Consider the following 18,056-nt stretch of genomic DNA (forward strand, 5'->3'; position numbering starts at 1 on the left):
TCTTTTAGAATGTCTAATATATATCCAAATAAATTAAAAAAAAACGAATAAAATGGAGAAATCATGTCTAAAAAAAACAATGGGAATCAAAAAGCCTCTCTATGTATTTATATAGGGAGCAACAGTACAGCCTACAGGCGGTTACACGACATTACACAAGTTTTTACTTTTTAACGCCACTGGATGACGCTTTTCTCACTTCAAAAAATGGATTTTAAAGGCCTGCACTAATGTGACATGTTGCATTTATTGAAAAATAATAATAATACAAATAAAAATATGAATTCTAATGGAACAAAATGCTCATACATTTTTTTATTTATAATTATTGCATAGTACCATAGAAACCTTTCTAAATTCGAAATAATAATAAAAAAATATTATTGAACAAAAATATATTACATTGGTTTTCCTGAAAAAAAAAAAAAGCAAAAAAAAATTACATTTACAAAATTACATGGCTTCGGTCACTTTTGACTGTGAAGGAGCCAAGTGTGACCCCTAAACGAAGAGGACCAGAGGGATTTACAGTAAATCCAAAATTCGTTTTAAAATACAGAAAACAATGCACTGAAAAAGTGTGTTGGATTTAAATGATTGAATCATGCACATCAGTTCCACATGAACCAATTAAGTTCAACAAAGATAATTTGTTCACATAATGTCAACATCGTGGAATCAAGTCATTTCCAAGTAACCCAATGAAGAAGTTTTAAAGTGATTTTAATATGGTTCCCTAACTGGATTAATTCATTCAATTTCTTATATTTGTGTCACATGACTGAGTTATAAGATTGTATTAGATTGCTACGAAACTATTAATTAGCAATAGCATATATTAGCATGCTAAATGCTAAGCATGAAATCTAATTGTAATATAAGTAATAAACATATTAGAAAAAAATATTATTTTAAATGGCCATTAATGGATCATTATTGGACAAATATTTAGAAACAAAAATATCTTCAAAATATTAAATTAATATTATTGAACTAAAATATAGTACATTTAATTGATAAAGTTACACTTCAGGTGTTATTAATGTTATCTCTTTATCACTCCATAGTTACAGCACTGCATGGTATTTGTCCCTCAGTTTCTCCTCAAGTTCATGGAGAACCGGCATCCTTTATAAAGCAGTGTACAATATAGTGACATTGCTTGTCACTACATTCAAATCACATCACACATTGCAATCTTTAATAAAATGGTCATTTTACACACTGTTTACACAGCGTCATTGTTCTCTACAGGTTGAAATATTGTGGAGTCACAGATGAAGGTTGTTTGAGGAAGATCTTGCATTCGTTTGAGAGTGCTTATATTTAAATTTGACTTTGTGATGTTTTTTACCCATGTTTTAATTTTTTTACAAAAAATTATTTGTGATCAAGCATTAATTGACGGACCCCCTGCAGTACGGCTGCGGACCCTTGTGTTAAACTGATCTGATCTGAACTGAGAGAGTGAAGAGTGTGTCATTGTTCTCTACAGGTTATGTCGTTGTGGAGTCACAGATGAAGGTTGTTCTGCTCTGGCTTCAGCTCTGAGATCAAACCCCTCACACCTGAGAGAACTGGATTTGTCTGAGAATAAACTAGGAGATTCAGTTCATCTGCTCTCTGCTGTACTGGAGGATCCTCACTGTAAACTGGAGACACTGTGGTAAGATCATATATGACTCACACATGAAACACAATGTAAAGTCTCCTATATTTGAAATGTTCAGCCTTTTTCTGCTGCTGTGTTATTGAGCTTATTGAACTGTAAGTGATTTGTAAGCTCACGCTAAATCGGCCCAAAGTCCGGCATCCGACCAGCGCGGAAGGTCTTAACGTGTTACTGTCCTTTTCTCGAGGCAAAGTATTTTTTGATTAAATGCAATACATCTGAATATGTATTCTCTGGTTATTTCATCTGACTCCATGAATGAAAAGGTTTTAATGATATCTGTGGATCATTAATTGTTAGCGAATGTTTGACTATTCCTTTTAACTCTTTAAAGGGATAGTTCACTTTGAAATTCATTTTTGGTATGTGTTAGCTTACCTCAAGGGCATCCAAGATGTAGGTGTCTTTTTTTCCGCAGTAGTTTCAATTTTGATATTTTTAGGTCAAACCGTTCTTGTCTGTCAGTCATATAATGCAGGTCTATGGTCACGGTCTCAAAACACAAGCACAGAGTCCAAATTAAAACAATTCCCCGTCGTCCAAATTAAACAATTCCCCATCGTAAGTACACATTGATGGCCTAAGACACGAAACGAGCGGTTTGTGTGAGAAAACGAACAGTATTTATATCGTTTTTACCTCTTATACGCAGACATGTCCGAGTGATCTGATCTGTCGTGTACGCAGACTGGTGCATAGATATATACACTAGATGTCGCCTTAAAGACATTCGTTCCAATGAACTGCCGTAGACAAGGCGACATCTAGTGTTTATATGTCTATGCACCAGTGTGAGTCTATCTGGAAATATACAGTCTATCTGGAAATATACTGTTCCATGTTACTCTGATCCGCTTTTTCCCACATACATCCGGCAAACATCAAATTACACTGGAGTTTACCATGCCCGTATTTTGCCGGATTTGAGTCTTTTCATGCAGTGATAGTGGCTCTTAAAGGGGAAATGCACAATAAATAATAAAGTGGCATAGCTATATATAGCCTAGACATTTTTTCCCAAGCGCCACCTACTGACAGAAAGTGAATTTGCGTTTTCATTCAGTCCGTCTGCTGTTTTTGTTTTGTGCAGGTGTCTTCTAGCATAATTTCACAAAACAAAAGTCAGACCATTTTGTTTTTGCTTTAAATCTTGAAATTATACAATCTAATTTAAATTTAAAAAAAAAATTATCATGCTACATGTGTGTAGCCTCTTTGTTTGCATCAGGATTACATTTCAAATGGCTGGAGACAGATGTTATAGAGCAAATAAACAACAAATACATTTGCTTAAAGGAAAAAAGGTCAGTTATTGGAATTGGCCAATTTGCTTGAAAAAAATTGGAATCCACAATAGAAAATCATAATCGGGCCACCCTTATAAAAAATATTAAATAAAACATTATTAACAGTCTTTTCACAGTTTTATTTTTCTAGTTTTATTAATTTGTAGTTTGTTTGGTTAATATTAATGTAGGTTTATTGTCAGGCTCTGGTTGAGCTCAGCTTGGGAGCTCAAGTTGAGATTTCTTACCTCAAGGCGACTCTCAGGCCCGACGGACTGGCCAAATCCAGCTATTGAGCTGTGGAGGTACACAACATCATGCATCATGTTACCTTATTATTCCCTAATTGATCTGTCTTCATCTTCCTACTCTTGTAAGTGTACCAAGTGGATGTACGTTTCTGAACTTTTTGTACTGTACATTCATTGGTACATTTCAAATATTGGTCACACTTTAGAATAAGACCCTATTAGTTAATGTCAATGCATACATAGGCCTATGAATCTTTGTTACAGAAAATAAAATACAACAGTTCCACAACGAGGCAAGGCAGCGAATGATCCATCTGTTGTATTCTTCATTTCACAGGAAACGAAGGACACTTTTGGAGGCTGCATGTGAAGGAGGCTTAGAATTGGATTAGCCTTCGTCGTGCCACGGTGACTCAGTCGGATGCAGCCTCTGAATTGGGAAGCAGCAATGGATCCTTCACGAATTACACTTTTAAACGCAAGTACTGGGTTTCAGCTTACTCAAATATCTAATGATATGAATATTAAAGTCCGGCCTTCGAAGGATGCAGCCTTTGAATTGGGACGCAGCCCCAGAGTCGGGGTCGACTCCAGCACAGGAATCTACTCTCATACTGACTCTGTTTCTGTGTCCGAAATCTATCACTTGTTTACTGATTCTCTAATCCCTATATAGTGCATGGCAGTTGAGTGCCTATGAAAGTTAGATAAGCAAGGAGTGAAAGAAATGAAGCGAGGAATGCGGACACTGACGTATTACACCTTGTCAAAGAACTGTCGCAGAAACTTTGCCACATACATTTATCCTACATGTAGCTTACTTTAAAAATAGATAAAAGTCATATTGGCTTTAGTTTGTAATTATACATTCCTCCGTGCCAGCTTTAGTTTAACTGATGTTATATTAATGAATGAGGGAGTGTATGTGGTTTTAACTGTAGTCGGAGTCTACTCCAAAAAACCTGTATTGAACAGCACTAGTTCTACGCACATGTCCGGGAAACTCATGAATATTAATATGAGCTCTGCCCACTGAAACAGAACATTTCAGAAATAAAAATCTCATAACACCAGTCGACGTTATTTTCCATGTCGGTTCAGAGTTTAAAGCTGCAGTCCGTAACTTTTTGGGGTTAAAAATTATCCAAACTAATTTTTTGAGCAAGTACATAACCAGCCAGTGTTCAAAACTGCTTGCCTTAGCTCGATTCAAAACGGTAAGCTTGTAATAATGTTTTTAATCCCAGTGGCACTGGTGGATTTCTGCGGGAAATTCAAGCACGTCTTTGCGTCATTACGTCACATCTGTACACATGAAGAAGAGTCTCGGCTAGTAGGCTATATTGCGTGAGGATGTTGGAGGTGGAGATTTATAGCCTTTTCTCACAGCACTTGATATAATTAAACGTATCAGTTTGATGGCGGATCCAGAAAGGTTCAAACGACAAACGACAAACGATAACTGGAGATTCACCCACTGTAAAATGGACTTCGGACTTCGGAGTGGCTACAGAAAAAAAGAGACTGCACCCGGCCCATGCGAAAACAAGGATAAATATCGGAAGGGCATTAAATGTAGTCACGCAATGCTGATGTTGTTAACATTAACAATTTGAGAACAAAGTATAATTTGCACGGTTTGGCGTGATATGATAAGCGATCGTTAGATTTTATCAGCGCGATTTACTGCAATGCTTTTTTTTTTCTTATGTTGGTCATACTTCCAAAAAGTAGTATCTGTGATTGCGAATGACAGTATACACACCGGCGGCGACTGACAGCCACACATTCTCCTCAAAACATTGGATTCATCAGCGCTGTGCCGTGCCGAGGCAAAACCCACGTAAAGTTGATCATTCTGCGAATAACTGCAATTGCAGATTTCGAACAGAGATGGCGACAAAGAGGAAAAACTACGGACTGCAGCTTTAACTGTAATGTTAATATTTAAATAGGTGTTTCTGTCAGTTCACAGTTACGATAACTTTAGCAAGTGTGTTTCTGTATGTTCACAGTTTAGCTATAACGTTAGCATTTCGTTAGTGTTTCTGGCTCTCTGACATTAGAGAATGTGCTAAATAGTTCTTATAAAGGTCATAAAGCTCTTATTAATTTCCTGAATATAACAGTTACATGATTATACAAAATAATAAAATATAGGTAATTTATTTTATTTTTTTACATTTTCCCTTGATATTAACGCCTCACACTCCATTCCAGTAGGTGTCAGGATATGCACCATTAGCTGGTTTACCAACAAAGAAGTGTTTCAGGCGGTTAAAGGGATGGTTCGGAGTAAAATCAACCTAGGGTCCTTTACACCATGACCTCGAGCCAAACACCCCCCAGAAGCTTTTTTTCCCTTGGTTGAATATTATTAAAGTTAGAGCTTATTTAGAGAAATCAGCCGGATGGCGTAGTGCAAGCGCTAATGGATCCTATGATGTATCTCGTAAATTACCCCACTAATAATGCTCAGAATTGTACCAAACTTATACAGTAGTTATAAACTTATACAGCATACACTCCAAATAAAAATAAATATGTGAACTAATGATTTTAAGTAAAGACTACTAATGTAAACTTGATTTGTCTACTGCATCCACTTAATGTGTTATGCTTGATCTCTTTAGTTTCACCTTGTGTAAAAACTTAAATGGTTTAAGGCATCCTTATGCATTGCTTTCTGCCAGGACTTTTACGTGCTTTTCCCAAACCACTGAAGTGACGTCGACGTCCGGGTTAGCAGTAGCATGACCCCTTCTCTGGGGGTGTTTGGCTCAAGGTCATGGTGCAAAGGACCCTAGGTTGATTTTACTCCGAACCATCCCTTTAACAGTAGCATGTTGCTTTTAGTGAATGCTAGTTTGTCACTGATATGTTTTTTGTAAAAATTCATAATTTTGTTTCTTATGTTTATTTGTTCCATTTATAGTAATAATCTAACAAACTTTTAAGTAAATTAACAGCAAATGTTCATTTTTAGGTGAACTATCCCTTTTTCCATTTATAATGGAACCTGATAAGTTTCTGTCTCTCCATTGAGAAAGTCAATTTAACCAAAACTTTAAAGATCCAAAACGGTCTTAAAGGCGTCGTAAAATGAATCGAGCTGTTTAATCCAAATCACTTTATATGATGAACAGATTTACTTCTATATCTAAAGAAAAAAAAACGACACACATTCATAGAGGACATCACGTATGGTAAACACAGAAAACATGCGTGAGGAATGAGAACCAATGGGGTTTGTTCTGGTGTGTGATGCATGCACAAGCTTCTGTGTTTACCATGAATGATGTGCTTTAACCTGTTAACTGTCACCCCCCCCCCCCCCCCCCTTTTTTTTTTGAGTAGACACGAAAATGCACATTTTGAACTTAAATGGTTGTGATTAAAGAATGCTTTGGAGTATAGACGTACAATTGGTCTTGTTTTAAAGAAGACATTTGGCAGATTTTTGTAGAAGTTAAATAAATTAAGAAAGTGAAACAGAAAAAAGTTATAGAAGTTTGAGTTTATGGAAATGTACAATGTAAAACATTTTATTATTCATATTTTATATAAAATATATATTTTTAAAACCTGGGCGACTCTAAAACTGCAAAAAAAAATCAAAGTAAAAAATCTGAACAAGTTGTTTTTCAATATTTAGGTTGATATCTAAAAAAATGAGCTTTCAGTAAGATTTTGTTTGGGCGCAGTACCACATTTTTTTACTAGGTGACAACCTGACTCCATTTCTGCCCATATAAGGGCACCTCCATTTCCATATGTGGTTTGAGTGATCTGAACCATTATTTCCACAATTTTAATACAATTTATGAAGTAGACATTCTATTCAGAAGTAATATGGGAAGTTTCTACCATTCTTTCATGATTTTTCATGTTCATTGCTATTTCAAAATAAAGGTCTGAACACACCTTAGGAATATGAAAATATTCTTGTTGCAAATTGATAAATTACGGCTCCTCTGTGATTTATTTTGAAAATCTGAAATATGAAAACTAGAGATTGTAAACTTTCAAATGATATATAGTTTGTCGAGATTAGTTTAGGTTTAGTATAGGATATTACTGTTTTAAAGATGTAATGGCTTTGGGCCCACGATCATTGTGATGACGGAATTGTTATTTTTGGGTAGACTATCTCTTTAATATACTCCAGCAGTCATAACCAGTTCACACATTCCCTCATGTGTTTGATTGTCTCATGACTAGACTCTATTGCTTAACATTATTGATGGTTATTTAATGAGAAATGTCATGATTGTGCTCTTATGTTAGGACTCTAATGACGATGACTCATTCTGCCATCTGGACATTAGAATCCTCCTCATTGAGCATGAAGGTGTTGTGCTCTCGTCTTCTCTCCGTCTCAATCAAGCGTCATTGAACATCATCATTGAGGAAGAAGTTATGATGGACAGCATTGAAACCGTGCTAAAAGCTATGTGCATTCTGATTGGACTTGCAAGCAGTTTCAATTCTTATTTTTACTTGTCTTTTGGTTGACAAGTTTATTACATTGAAGTGTTTCCTGTTGTTTTGTTTTGTTTTTGTCGTCAACAATTAATAAAAAAAAACATTGGAACATTGAAATGAATGGTTTCATTTTCTTCCCTTCCAATTTATGTGACAGAATGCATTTATTACAATAAATCTCAAAATAGTATAAGACATTACATAAATATAACATTTGTGTAACATAAAATAGTTATTTTATACAACGTACACTCCAAATAAAAATAAATATGTGAACTAATGATTTTAAGTAAAGACTACTAATGTAAACTTGATTTGTCTACTGCATCCACTTAATGTGTTATGCTTGATCTCTAGTTTCACCTTGTGTAAAAACTTAAATGGTTTAAGACAACAGGTTTCCGTGCAATTTTCTAGTAAAGTCAAGTAATTCGGGTTAAGAGTGGGATATAGATGCATGCATCTGACGTGACTTTGTCCATTGTTGTAATCAGAAATAGGAAGAAACCAAACACGGCACACAATGCTTTTTTAAACAAACAAACAAAAAAATTATTTTGGCTAAAGACAATTTCAAAAGAAAGTATGTAATAAAGCATCAGTTGTACATAAAAAAGTATAATGATTAAATTATACTTAATTTTACACTATTGGTTCTTTTCGGTCTCTATCCTCTGTGAGTTCATGGAGTTATGGAGTGTTTGAGAATAGGTTTGTTAAATACATGGACAGAGGATAGGTTTAGAATACTTAGAGATAATGAATTATGTTTTCCTTCGAGAAACCTATAGAAATAGAAAATATTATAATGAATGGGATGTGGTGGGAGAACAATTTGCTTTTAGTTTTAGTCATGGAACAAACACCAGTGCCAGTTTTATTTTATTTGTTGAAGAAATATAAAAAGGTCTTTAAATGTATTGCTAACAGAGTTTGGGGTAAACATGTAGGTCCTATTTGAAACTACACACACACACACACACACACACACACACACACACACACACACACACACACACACACACACACACACACAAAGTGTATAGAAGAAGACTGAAGCCTGTCTCGCACACCCGCTTTCACTACACAGCGCACACCGCCCTCTCCTGGCGAACACAGGTATGAATAATCTGCTGTGGCTACAAATGCATTAATAATCCGTGTAATAAATATGTTTGTTTTGCGTTTATCAGCACACAAAACTGACTGGAGTTATTAACTGTAAACCTTTACCTTACTGGTGATTAAACTCAATTCGATTTAAGCAGTTTAATCACGTGTCCCTTTCGTCACAGATAATAGCGAAAGTAAAAGAAAGCTGATGTTTCGCCATTTTAATAAAATAGTCGATTCCTTTCTTATGTGTAGCTAGCCTACTCGATGGAACAGATGGAGGAGTTTGTGAATCGGTTGGCTATGTAGATACATTTTGATAAAGGTTAGTCGCGTACTCGAGGTGACTTCCACATTAATATCTTCTCTGAAAGGAAATGAACGAGGTTTATTTTGTGTATCGTGTATATGATGATTTTTCAAAAGATCTCTATCTGTTTATTTCTCCAACTCTCGTGATCTAGTCAGATAAATTATAAAGATGTTTAACAATGTTTAATTACATTAGTTTTGTGTTTGTTTGTCATTTCCACCCAGAGTCAGTGGAGATCAGACTGTTACTGTTCAGCTTTATCATGGATGACACACAAACATCCAGAGATGAAGATTTTTCTAAAGGATGCAGGTACTATGAATAAACACATTAATGAACCTTTTATATAATAAAAAAGATGTCTCCTGAAGGAAAAAATGTGACATTCATTTTTTTTAATACATTATTTTAAAGGAAATTTCTTGAAAACAATGTCTAAACCCTCCTCAAGTGCTTTCCATTAAAACGTTTTGTTTTTACGTTTCGTTGTTCTGTTATAGTTCAGTTCAGCAGGAGAGATCAGAACCAGCGCCCAGCTGTGTGTCTTTGAGGAGTGACAGGTCTATGGGTCATCCAATAGAATTTAAGAATGACAATACACAGACTGATCTCAGGTAGCTATAACATTTTTTAAATACATGATTGACATTTTTTTTTATGGTATTTTTGTATTTTGCGTTTATGATATTCACACTAGACATTGTTGTCTTCACCTGATGCGAGAGAGACATATCTACAAAGTGTTACATTTTTTTGGCTTGGACTCAGATATAGCATTTTATTGAATGAGATGCTTATATTATTTTAAACACCCAGCTTTTGTGTACATTTTAAATGTACTGTAGTTATTTTTGTTGGTACCTGTGCGTTGTGGAACTCCAGGTAATGTGCAGCAGTGCTGCTGTGGAGGCCTTATATTCAGAGCTCAAATAATGCCCTATATATTCTGACCTCAAACCCATCATAACCTCCTCAAAAAGAGTCCTCCAAAAATTACCAACAAATGGTATCAATGTAATACAATTAAACTTAATGAAATGAATCATGTTGTTGATAGAAAACATTGTTTCTACTCATATAATCACTGGGACCATATCATCTGCACATATTGCCAAATAGGCACAAGGTTTTGTTATCAGTTGAAGATCCTCCTTTATGCCTCTTATGACAGAGTCCACTATCTTTAAAGCATATTTTAAAGAAATGCGATGGTTTTAACTCCTCAAGGACTCTGTTTTTATTTAGTTGATTCTTATGAAAATAATAGTGAGGCCGATTTAGTTAAAAAACTTTTGTAATTGTATTTTTTTGTTTATTTCTCTTTTTATATTTTGCTACTTTTATTCTCACAATTAAAATAGCTCTGATAACTGACATGATGTTAAATTATAAGCAATCAATAAACAATGTATTATTTTAATTTAATATGTACAATATTGTCAAATTTATAGTTTTTTTTTTTTTGTGTGTGTGTTATTACAGTTGTGCCCTTTAGCAGTTGATTTATTAATGTGCATTAACTTATTAACTGTTGATAGAATTATTCAGGTGATGTAAAACAAATCCACCAATATCAGAGTGTCTGATTCTTGATTCTCTTCATGATGTTTCAGATCAATCCCACCACAAAGATCAGCAGTAACAAAACCCGCCTGTAAGAAGAATGACCAGCCTATGAATCAACTACAGGACTTTAATGAAAGCAGGGATGCTGGTGTCAGGTAAAGTGTGACATTTTTGATTGAGATCAAAATTAAAACACATTAATAATTAACACATTTCATAAATATTATGAAATGTTCTTGGTCATGATACAGAGAATAAGACATTTTACTCTATATATTTATCTCTATATTTAACTTATGTAATACATGTACCATGGAATTTGAATTTTACAGCCATGAAGTCCTCAACACATTTAGATCAAATCTTATGAAGAAGTTTAAGCGTCTGAATGAGGGAACAGCAAAGCAGGGAAACCCAACACTCCTGAATGAGATCTACACAGAGCTCTACATCACAGAGGGTGACAGTGGAGAGATCTGTAATGAACATGAGGTGAGACAGATTGAGACACAATCCAGGAGAGCAGCAACAGAGGACAAACCCATCAAATGCAATGACATCTTTAAACCTTTACCTGGACAAAACAAACCCATCACAACTGTGCTGACAAAGGGAGTCGCTGGCATTGGAAAAACAGTCTCTGTGCAGAAGTTCATCCTAGACTGGGCTGAAGGCAAAGTGAATCAGGACGTCCAGCTCATATTTCCACTACCTTTCAGAGAGATCAATTTGATGAAGGACAAAACACTCAGTCTTTCAGATCTTCTTCATGTGTTTTTCCCTGAAACAAAAGAAATGGAAATATCCAGTGACAAATATAAAGTGTTGTTCATCTTTGATGGTCTGGATGAGTGTCGTCTTCCCTTACATTTTCAAAGGAATGAGACTCTACGAGATGTAAACAAAAATAAATCAGTGGACGTACTGCTGACGAACCTCATTGCGGGGAATCTGCTTCCCTCTGCTCTGATCTGGATCACCTCTAGACCAGCAGCAGCCGATCTCGTCCCCTCTGAGTGTGTCCATCGAGTGACAGAGGTACGAGGCTTCAATGAGCCACAGAAGGAGGAATACTTCAGGAAGAGAAACAGTGATCAGAGTCTGGCCAATACAATCATCTCACACCTGAAGTCATCAAGGAGCCTCTACATCATGTGCCACATCCCAGTGTTCTGCTGGATCTCAGCCACTGTTCTAGAGAAGATGTTGAGTGAAGCAGAGAGTGGAGAGATTCCCAAGACTCTCACTCAAATGTACACACACTTCCTGATCCTTCAGTCCAACATAAAACATGAGAAGGACTATAAGAAGAACCTGACAGATGAAGACATGATCCTCAAACTGGGGAAAGTGGCTTTTCAGCAGCTTGTGAAAGGCAATGTGATCTTCTATGAGAAAGACCTGAGAGAGTGTGGCATTGATGTGACAGAAGCATCAGTGTACTCAGGATTGTGCACTCAGATCTTCAGAGAGGAGTCAGGCCTGTATCAGGCGAAAGTCTTCTGCTTTGTTCACCTGAGTGTTCAGGAACATCTAGCAGCTTTATATGTGCACCTCTGCTTCACAAACAACAACAGGAATGTATTTGACCCAGTCTCTGAACCAGGTTTGTTGTTTGTATTAAAGGACTGGTTTCAACTTATGTTTAAACATGTTTCATTTTCTGAGCTCCATGAGAGAGCCGTGAATGAGGCTCTACAGAGTAAAAATGGACATCTGGACCTTTTCCTGCGCTTCCTTCTGGGTTTGTCAGTGGAGTCTCATCAGATTCTCCTTCAGGGACTAATGACACTGAGAAGAAGAAGGTCTGACAGCAATGAGAAAACAGTTGAGTACATCAAGGAGAAGATCAGGACCATTGACTCTCCAGAGAAATCCATCAATCTGTTCCACTGTCTGAATGAACTGGGTGACCAGTCACTAGTGGAGGAAATACAACAGTATCTGAAATCTGGAACAATAAGTGAAGCCAGACTCTCTTCATCTCAGTGGTCAGCTGTAGTTTTTGTGTTGTTGACATCAGAGAAGAGTCTGGAGAAGTTTGATATTAATACATTTGTTGGAGAAAACAATAAAGCTGAAAAACTGAAGGTTCTTCAGAAGCTGCTGCCCGTGATTAAAGTTCAGTAAGTATCAGTGAAAACTATCACTTTACTGTTAAAACAAAAGAAAATCAAAAGATCATAAATCTAAGAAACATACAAACATTTATTGTATCAGTAATAGGAGCAATATGGCAGCATACTTGTTTTTATTGTTTTTCTGATTTTTAAAAATTTGAATTTATCTATTTTATTGATGGGAATAATGACGGGGAGATGTGATTGGGAAACAATACAAGCTGACTCAAACTTGTGTTAAAGCACCTGACAGCCAATGTCTTCAACATGAGGATTCATTTAAAATAAACAAGTTTAATGTTACAAGTGAATTAGTACTTAAAGGGATAGTTCACTTTGAAATTCATTTTTGGTATGTTTTAGCTTACCTCAAGGGCATCCAAGATGTAGGTGTCTTTTTTTCCGCAGTAGTTTCAATTTTGATATTTTTAGGTCAAACCGTTCTTGTCTGTTAGTCATATAATGCAGGTCGATGGTCACGGTCTCAAAACACAAGCACAGAGTCCAAATTAAAACAATTCCCCGTCGTCCAAATTAAACAATTCCCCATCGTAAGTACACATTGATGGCCTAAGACACGAAACGAGCGGTTTGTGTGAGAAAACGAACAGTATTTATATCGTTTTTACCTCTTATACACAGACATGTCCGAGTGATCTGATCTGACGTGTACGCAGACTGGTGCATAGATATATACACTAGATGTCGCCTTAAAGACATTCGTTCCAATGAACTGCCGTAGACAAGGCGACGTCTAGTGTGTATATATCTATGCACCAGTCTGCGTACACGTCAGATCAGATCACTCGGACATGGCTGCGTATAAGAGGTAAAAACGATATAAATACTGTTCGTTTTCTCACACAAACCGCTCGTTTCGTGTCTTAGGCCATCAATGTGTACTTACGATGGGGAATTGTTTAATTTGGACGACGGGGAATTGTTTTAATTTGGACTCTGTGCTTGTGTTTTGAGACCGTGACCATAGACCTGCATTATATGACTGACAGACAAGAACGGTTTGACCTAAAAATATCAAAATTGAAACTACTGCGGAAAAAAGACACCTACATCTTGGATGCCCTTGAGGTAAGCTAAAACATACCAAAAATTAATTTCAAAGTGAACTATCCCTTTAAACCATTTATATGGATTTGATCCACGTTAAAAGTTAATTCTTTATTGTTGCAAATTTGACAATGAAACTTGACCACTTAGTTGAGGTTTTCATTAAAGGGTTAGTTCATCCAAAAATGAAAATTATGTAATTAATGACTCACCCGCATGTCATTCCAAGCCCGTAAGACCTCCGTTCATCTTCGGAACAGTTTAAGATATTTTAGATTTAGTCCGAGAGCTTTCTGTCTCTCCATTGAAAATGTATGTACGGTATACTGTCCATGTCCAGAAAGGTAATAAAAACATCATCAAAGTAGTCCATTTGACATCAGTGGGTTAGTTAGAAGTTTGACCACACACATGACCAGCGTCGGCCAATAGTGAGCTTACGTGTGACGTATAACACAGAAGCGCTACGCTGTTACACTACGTGAACTAACTCGAGGCCCAGAGAGAAGGAAATTAATAGTGGAATAAAGTCGTTTTTTTTTTTTTTTTGCACAAAAAGTATTTTCGATGCTTCAAAAACTTCTAACTAACCCACTGATGTCACATGGACTACTTTGATGATGTTTTTATTACCTTTCTGGACATGGACAGTATACCGTACATACATTTTCAATGGAGGGACAGAAAGCTCTCGGACTAAATCTAAAATATCTTAAACTGTGTTCCGAAGATGAACGGAGGTCTTACGGGCTTGGAACGACATGAGGGTGAGTCATTAATGACATAATTTTCCTTTTTGGGTGAACTAATCCTTTAACATTTTAAGTATTACATTTTAAACAGACAAACAAAGCCCAACTCTTATAATAGAGGTAAACAACATCAACTGGATAGAGCCAAAGACTGGACTAAAAAAGCAAAGGTCAAAATCTATAAATATGACATCATAATATATATAATAAAGCATGTATAATATGACATAATAAAGCACAAATGTTATTTAAAAAAAAAGGCTATCATGGTTGAGATATCAGTTGATGGTTGTAAAATTCTTGTCATGGGAATAATTTTTCTTAATTATATGCTAGACAAAGAGAGTGATTTATCACTGATCCAGTTTTATAAAGTAGTTTTCCTGGCAACAACGGACAAAAAATAAAATATTCATATAGCATGTTTATTGGTTATTCACCTGCAAGGGAGGCCAAAAATTCTAGCCCAAGAATGCGGTCTTACATTTAGAGCAAAGCGTGGAGTTAGTTGGTTTAATTTTATGTTGTATATGTCGTGTCTGTTCAGAATCTTGTTCTTTTGCACACTGAGAGTTTGTTATCCTGAGTCCACACCATGTCCCATTTGTCTTTTATTCACACTTAACTCTCTCCAATTGTAATCTGTGACACCATTACCTCAAGGTTCCTGAGTAATTTTGAGACAATGCCATCCATTGGTGACCAAGTGCAGTGTTTTCTTTACTCCATCTACAAATTGTCTATTTTTTCTCAATTTTCTATTGCTTTTTGTTTTCAGTTCATAGTGTTTACCTAGTATGATTTTCATCTCTCTACAGTTTGAGTGATTGTGGAGTCACAGAGAAAGATTGTGCTGCTCTGACTTCAGCTCTGATATCAAACCCCTCACAACTGAGAAAACTGGATCTGAATAATAGAAAACTGCGAAATCCGGGTGTGAAGCTTCTCTCTGTTGTACTGAAGGATCCTGACTGTAAACTGGAGAAACTCGGGTAAGATCATCTACGGTATATCATAGTCAGACATGTTATTGTCTTCTGTAAGACTAAATCAGGGTTCCACAAATCTGGCACTGGAGGGCCACTGCCTTACTGAGTTACTTACCTTACTAAACTCTGCAGGACAGCGGCACTTCAAAACCGGATTTGAGGAACCCTGGACTAAATGCTTTGATGTCAATTTTAGGACTTACCCCGCAGAAAATAAATTTCTTTCTCCGTATTTTTGTCTTCTTTTCTTTTTTGTATCCTTAATTTAAGATAAATTTAGCACAATAACTTAAAATGTTAAGTCTTGTATACTGAAAAATTGCTTATGTATCTTGATTTAAGAATTTTTAGAAATTAGATATTCAGACTACGTCTGGATCGGATTCAGAAGTTCAAGTCCAACAACACCCCCAAAGCTTCACAGTCCTATACCTCGTCCTGCGTCAACATTTCATCAAGTAACATTAGGCAGTTTTGATTTTACATATGCGTCTGCTGACATACGTGACCCGTTCTGGCAAAATGAGTCGCAATGAGCAAATGTTCATGACTGAGCTACACCTGTTTGACTTTAATTGTCAAAGTCAATTTTGAGAAAAATCGAGTTAAACGTTTTCTGAAGGTTCCAAAACAAAATCATCTACCAACCATACCTTAAAATCTCGGGTAATAACACCAATTTTTTTATTTTCCCCCATGGTACCACAATTGTTTGATTAACATTAATGAAAAAGACAGCCTATATATTCAGACCTACTGTACTGCATGGGTCTAATATAATGTTACACATCAGATGTTTTTCCCCAACAGTTAACCAAACGTTCACTTAACACATAGCAGATTATGTTTGCTTGAATACTCGCCAAGACAGATATTTTGAAACACTGTAATTCTGTGTAGGTATAAGAGTATATCGGGATCACGCGCTGTCTGAGGCGTCTTTGAGGCACGCTTCGGATGTGTCAGTCAGTGTGGGTAAAATCATTTTGTTTATATCAGTATGAGTTTGAAAATCACATTTCATTGGTTCTAGAGGTGGGAATTGGCAAAAATTTGACAATCCGATAGTATTGTGATATTTGGGCCACGATTCGATATTATTGTGATTCTTAACATATTGCGATACAGCAAGTATTGCGTTTCGATTCTGCGATATATTGCGATTCATGTCCCCCATATTATTCAAAGGCATTACAAAAAAATTGGATAATAAGACTGCTCAACTCACTTCAAATGTCACATTAAATCTGTGAACATCTTCTACACATTTACTGAAGTGCAACTTAGGAGGGAAGTGCAAAAACTTTGTCCTTGAACATTCAGGACACAGGACCTTATTACAGAACGTAATTATATGAACGCGTCACCACCGCATTAGCACCAAAAACATGGATATTTTATTTTAGAGAATAATTACACAACCTATTCGATATTCTATAATTCATTAATTAAATAAACTAATCGAATATTCAAAAATCGTGACTCATCCCTGCATGTAATCTCTTGTTTTTTCCCCTCAAATCTTCAGTCACGTCTCGATTTTCTAAGGGGATTATAAACGTTTCTTCCTTGGTTCGCTTTTAATTAGGCCTATTATATTCAGATTCTTTACTGTGGTAAAGTAGAAAAACGTTGTTGGACAGATAGCCTACATTTTTACTTGCACGTCAGATTCATTTTAACACAGTTTTTGTTTGTTATTAGACATGCAAGGCGCATCAAGTTTATTTGTAAAGCGCGTTTCACACGCGCGGGTGATTTTTAGTCTCGCTCTCTCTGGAAACGCAATTTAGGTCACAAATAGGTCAAAAATGAAAGTCATATTGACGTCAAAGTGTCGATGTCAATTTGATGTCAAGATTTTGACCTCTGCTGATGTAATTTTGCCAAACAAAAAGGTGAAATGCATGGCCGTACACTTATTACACGCTTCACTTAAAACTAACCAGATTTACTTTATTTAATTTCCGGTTTAAAGAAATCATATTTTGTATTTTAAAGACACCATGATGGTGGTTAGCGTTTGCTTTAGTTGGGCTCTTGACCCTTGACTTTTTAATATAAAAATGTCTCTGGCTGCTATAATTGTGTGTTTATAAAGCACAATTGTTGTAGCAAAAAAAGCCATGAGAAAATGAGATCAGGTGATGTTGGCTGTTTATTGATGATGACGATATCATCATGTAATTGCCTGAATCTCTGAAATTATTCTGGGTCTAATGTTTTGATCATATTGGACTTGTGGTTTTAATATTGTTTTATAATAGAAGCCATTTAATTTTACAGCATGAGAGTAATGTTGTTTATCAAATAATGTAAAGGATTTTAAAAGCATTTAAAGCATTAAACTTTTTCCTCTACATTATTACTTAGCCATCAGTGTATGACTCTCAACAATGGTGACAGTCAATGAAATGCTTCATGCTGCAGTGCATGCTGGG

At 35.9% G+C, this 18,056-nt stretch overlaps 2 protein-coding genes across 2 annotated transcripts in view; both read left to right on the forward strand.

Moving 5' to 3' along the window:
• Window positions 1–18,056, forward strand: part of LOC309510152 (NACHT, LRR and PYD domains-containing protein 12-like) — a gene marked incomplete at its 3' end in the record, with an annotated part of 757,492 nt that overhangs the window by 239,639 nt on the left and 499,797 nt on the right. The window contains exon 9 of the mRNA XM_082191218.1: window positions 1,496–1,666. Coding sequence (XP_082047344.1) covers window positions 1,496–1,666 — 171 coding nt within the window. The remainder of the gene's footprint in view (window positions 1–1,495; window positions 1,667–18,056) is intronic.
• Window positions 8,982–15,804, forward strand: LOC309510156 (NLR family CARD domain-containing protein 3-like). The gene is made up of 6 exons (XM_082191225.1): window positions 8,982–9,132; window positions 9,345–9,432; window positions 9,621–9,734; window positions 10,734–10,841; window positions 11,019–12,812; window positions 15,445–15,804. Exons 2-6 carry the CDS (start codon window positions 9,383–9,385, stop codon window positions 15,620–15,622), a joined length of 2,244 nt encoding a protein of 747 aa, XP_082047351.1. The 5' UTR covers window positions 8,982–9,132; window positions 9,345–9,382; the 3' UTR covers window positions 15,623–15,804.

Source organism: Leuciscus leuciscus (assembly GCF_965113295.1).
Source record: "Leuciscus leuciscus genome assembly, contig: SUPER_11_unloc_3, whole genome shotgun sequence".
Classification (NCBI taxonomy): domain Eukaryota; kingdom Metazoa; phylum Chordata; class Actinopteri; order Cypriniformes; family Leuciscidae; genus Leuciscus; species Leuciscus leuciscus.

What these genes read in the sequence shown, in the direction of transcription:
- LOC309510156 (XM_082191225.1), top strand. Translation starts at nt 9,383, where the DNA reads ATGGATGACACACAAACATCCAGAGATGAAGATTTTTCTAAAGGATGC. An exon ending in AATACACAGACTGATCTCAG is followed by an intron (nt 9,735 to 10,733) that starts GTAGCTATAACA and finishes ATGATGTTTCAG; the next exon opens with ATCAATCCCACCACAAAGAT. An exon ending in AGCAGGGATGCTGGTGTCAG is followed by an intron (nt 10,842 to 11,018) that starts GTAAAGTGTGAC and finishes TGAATTTTACAG; the next exon opens with CCATGAAGTCCTCAACACAT.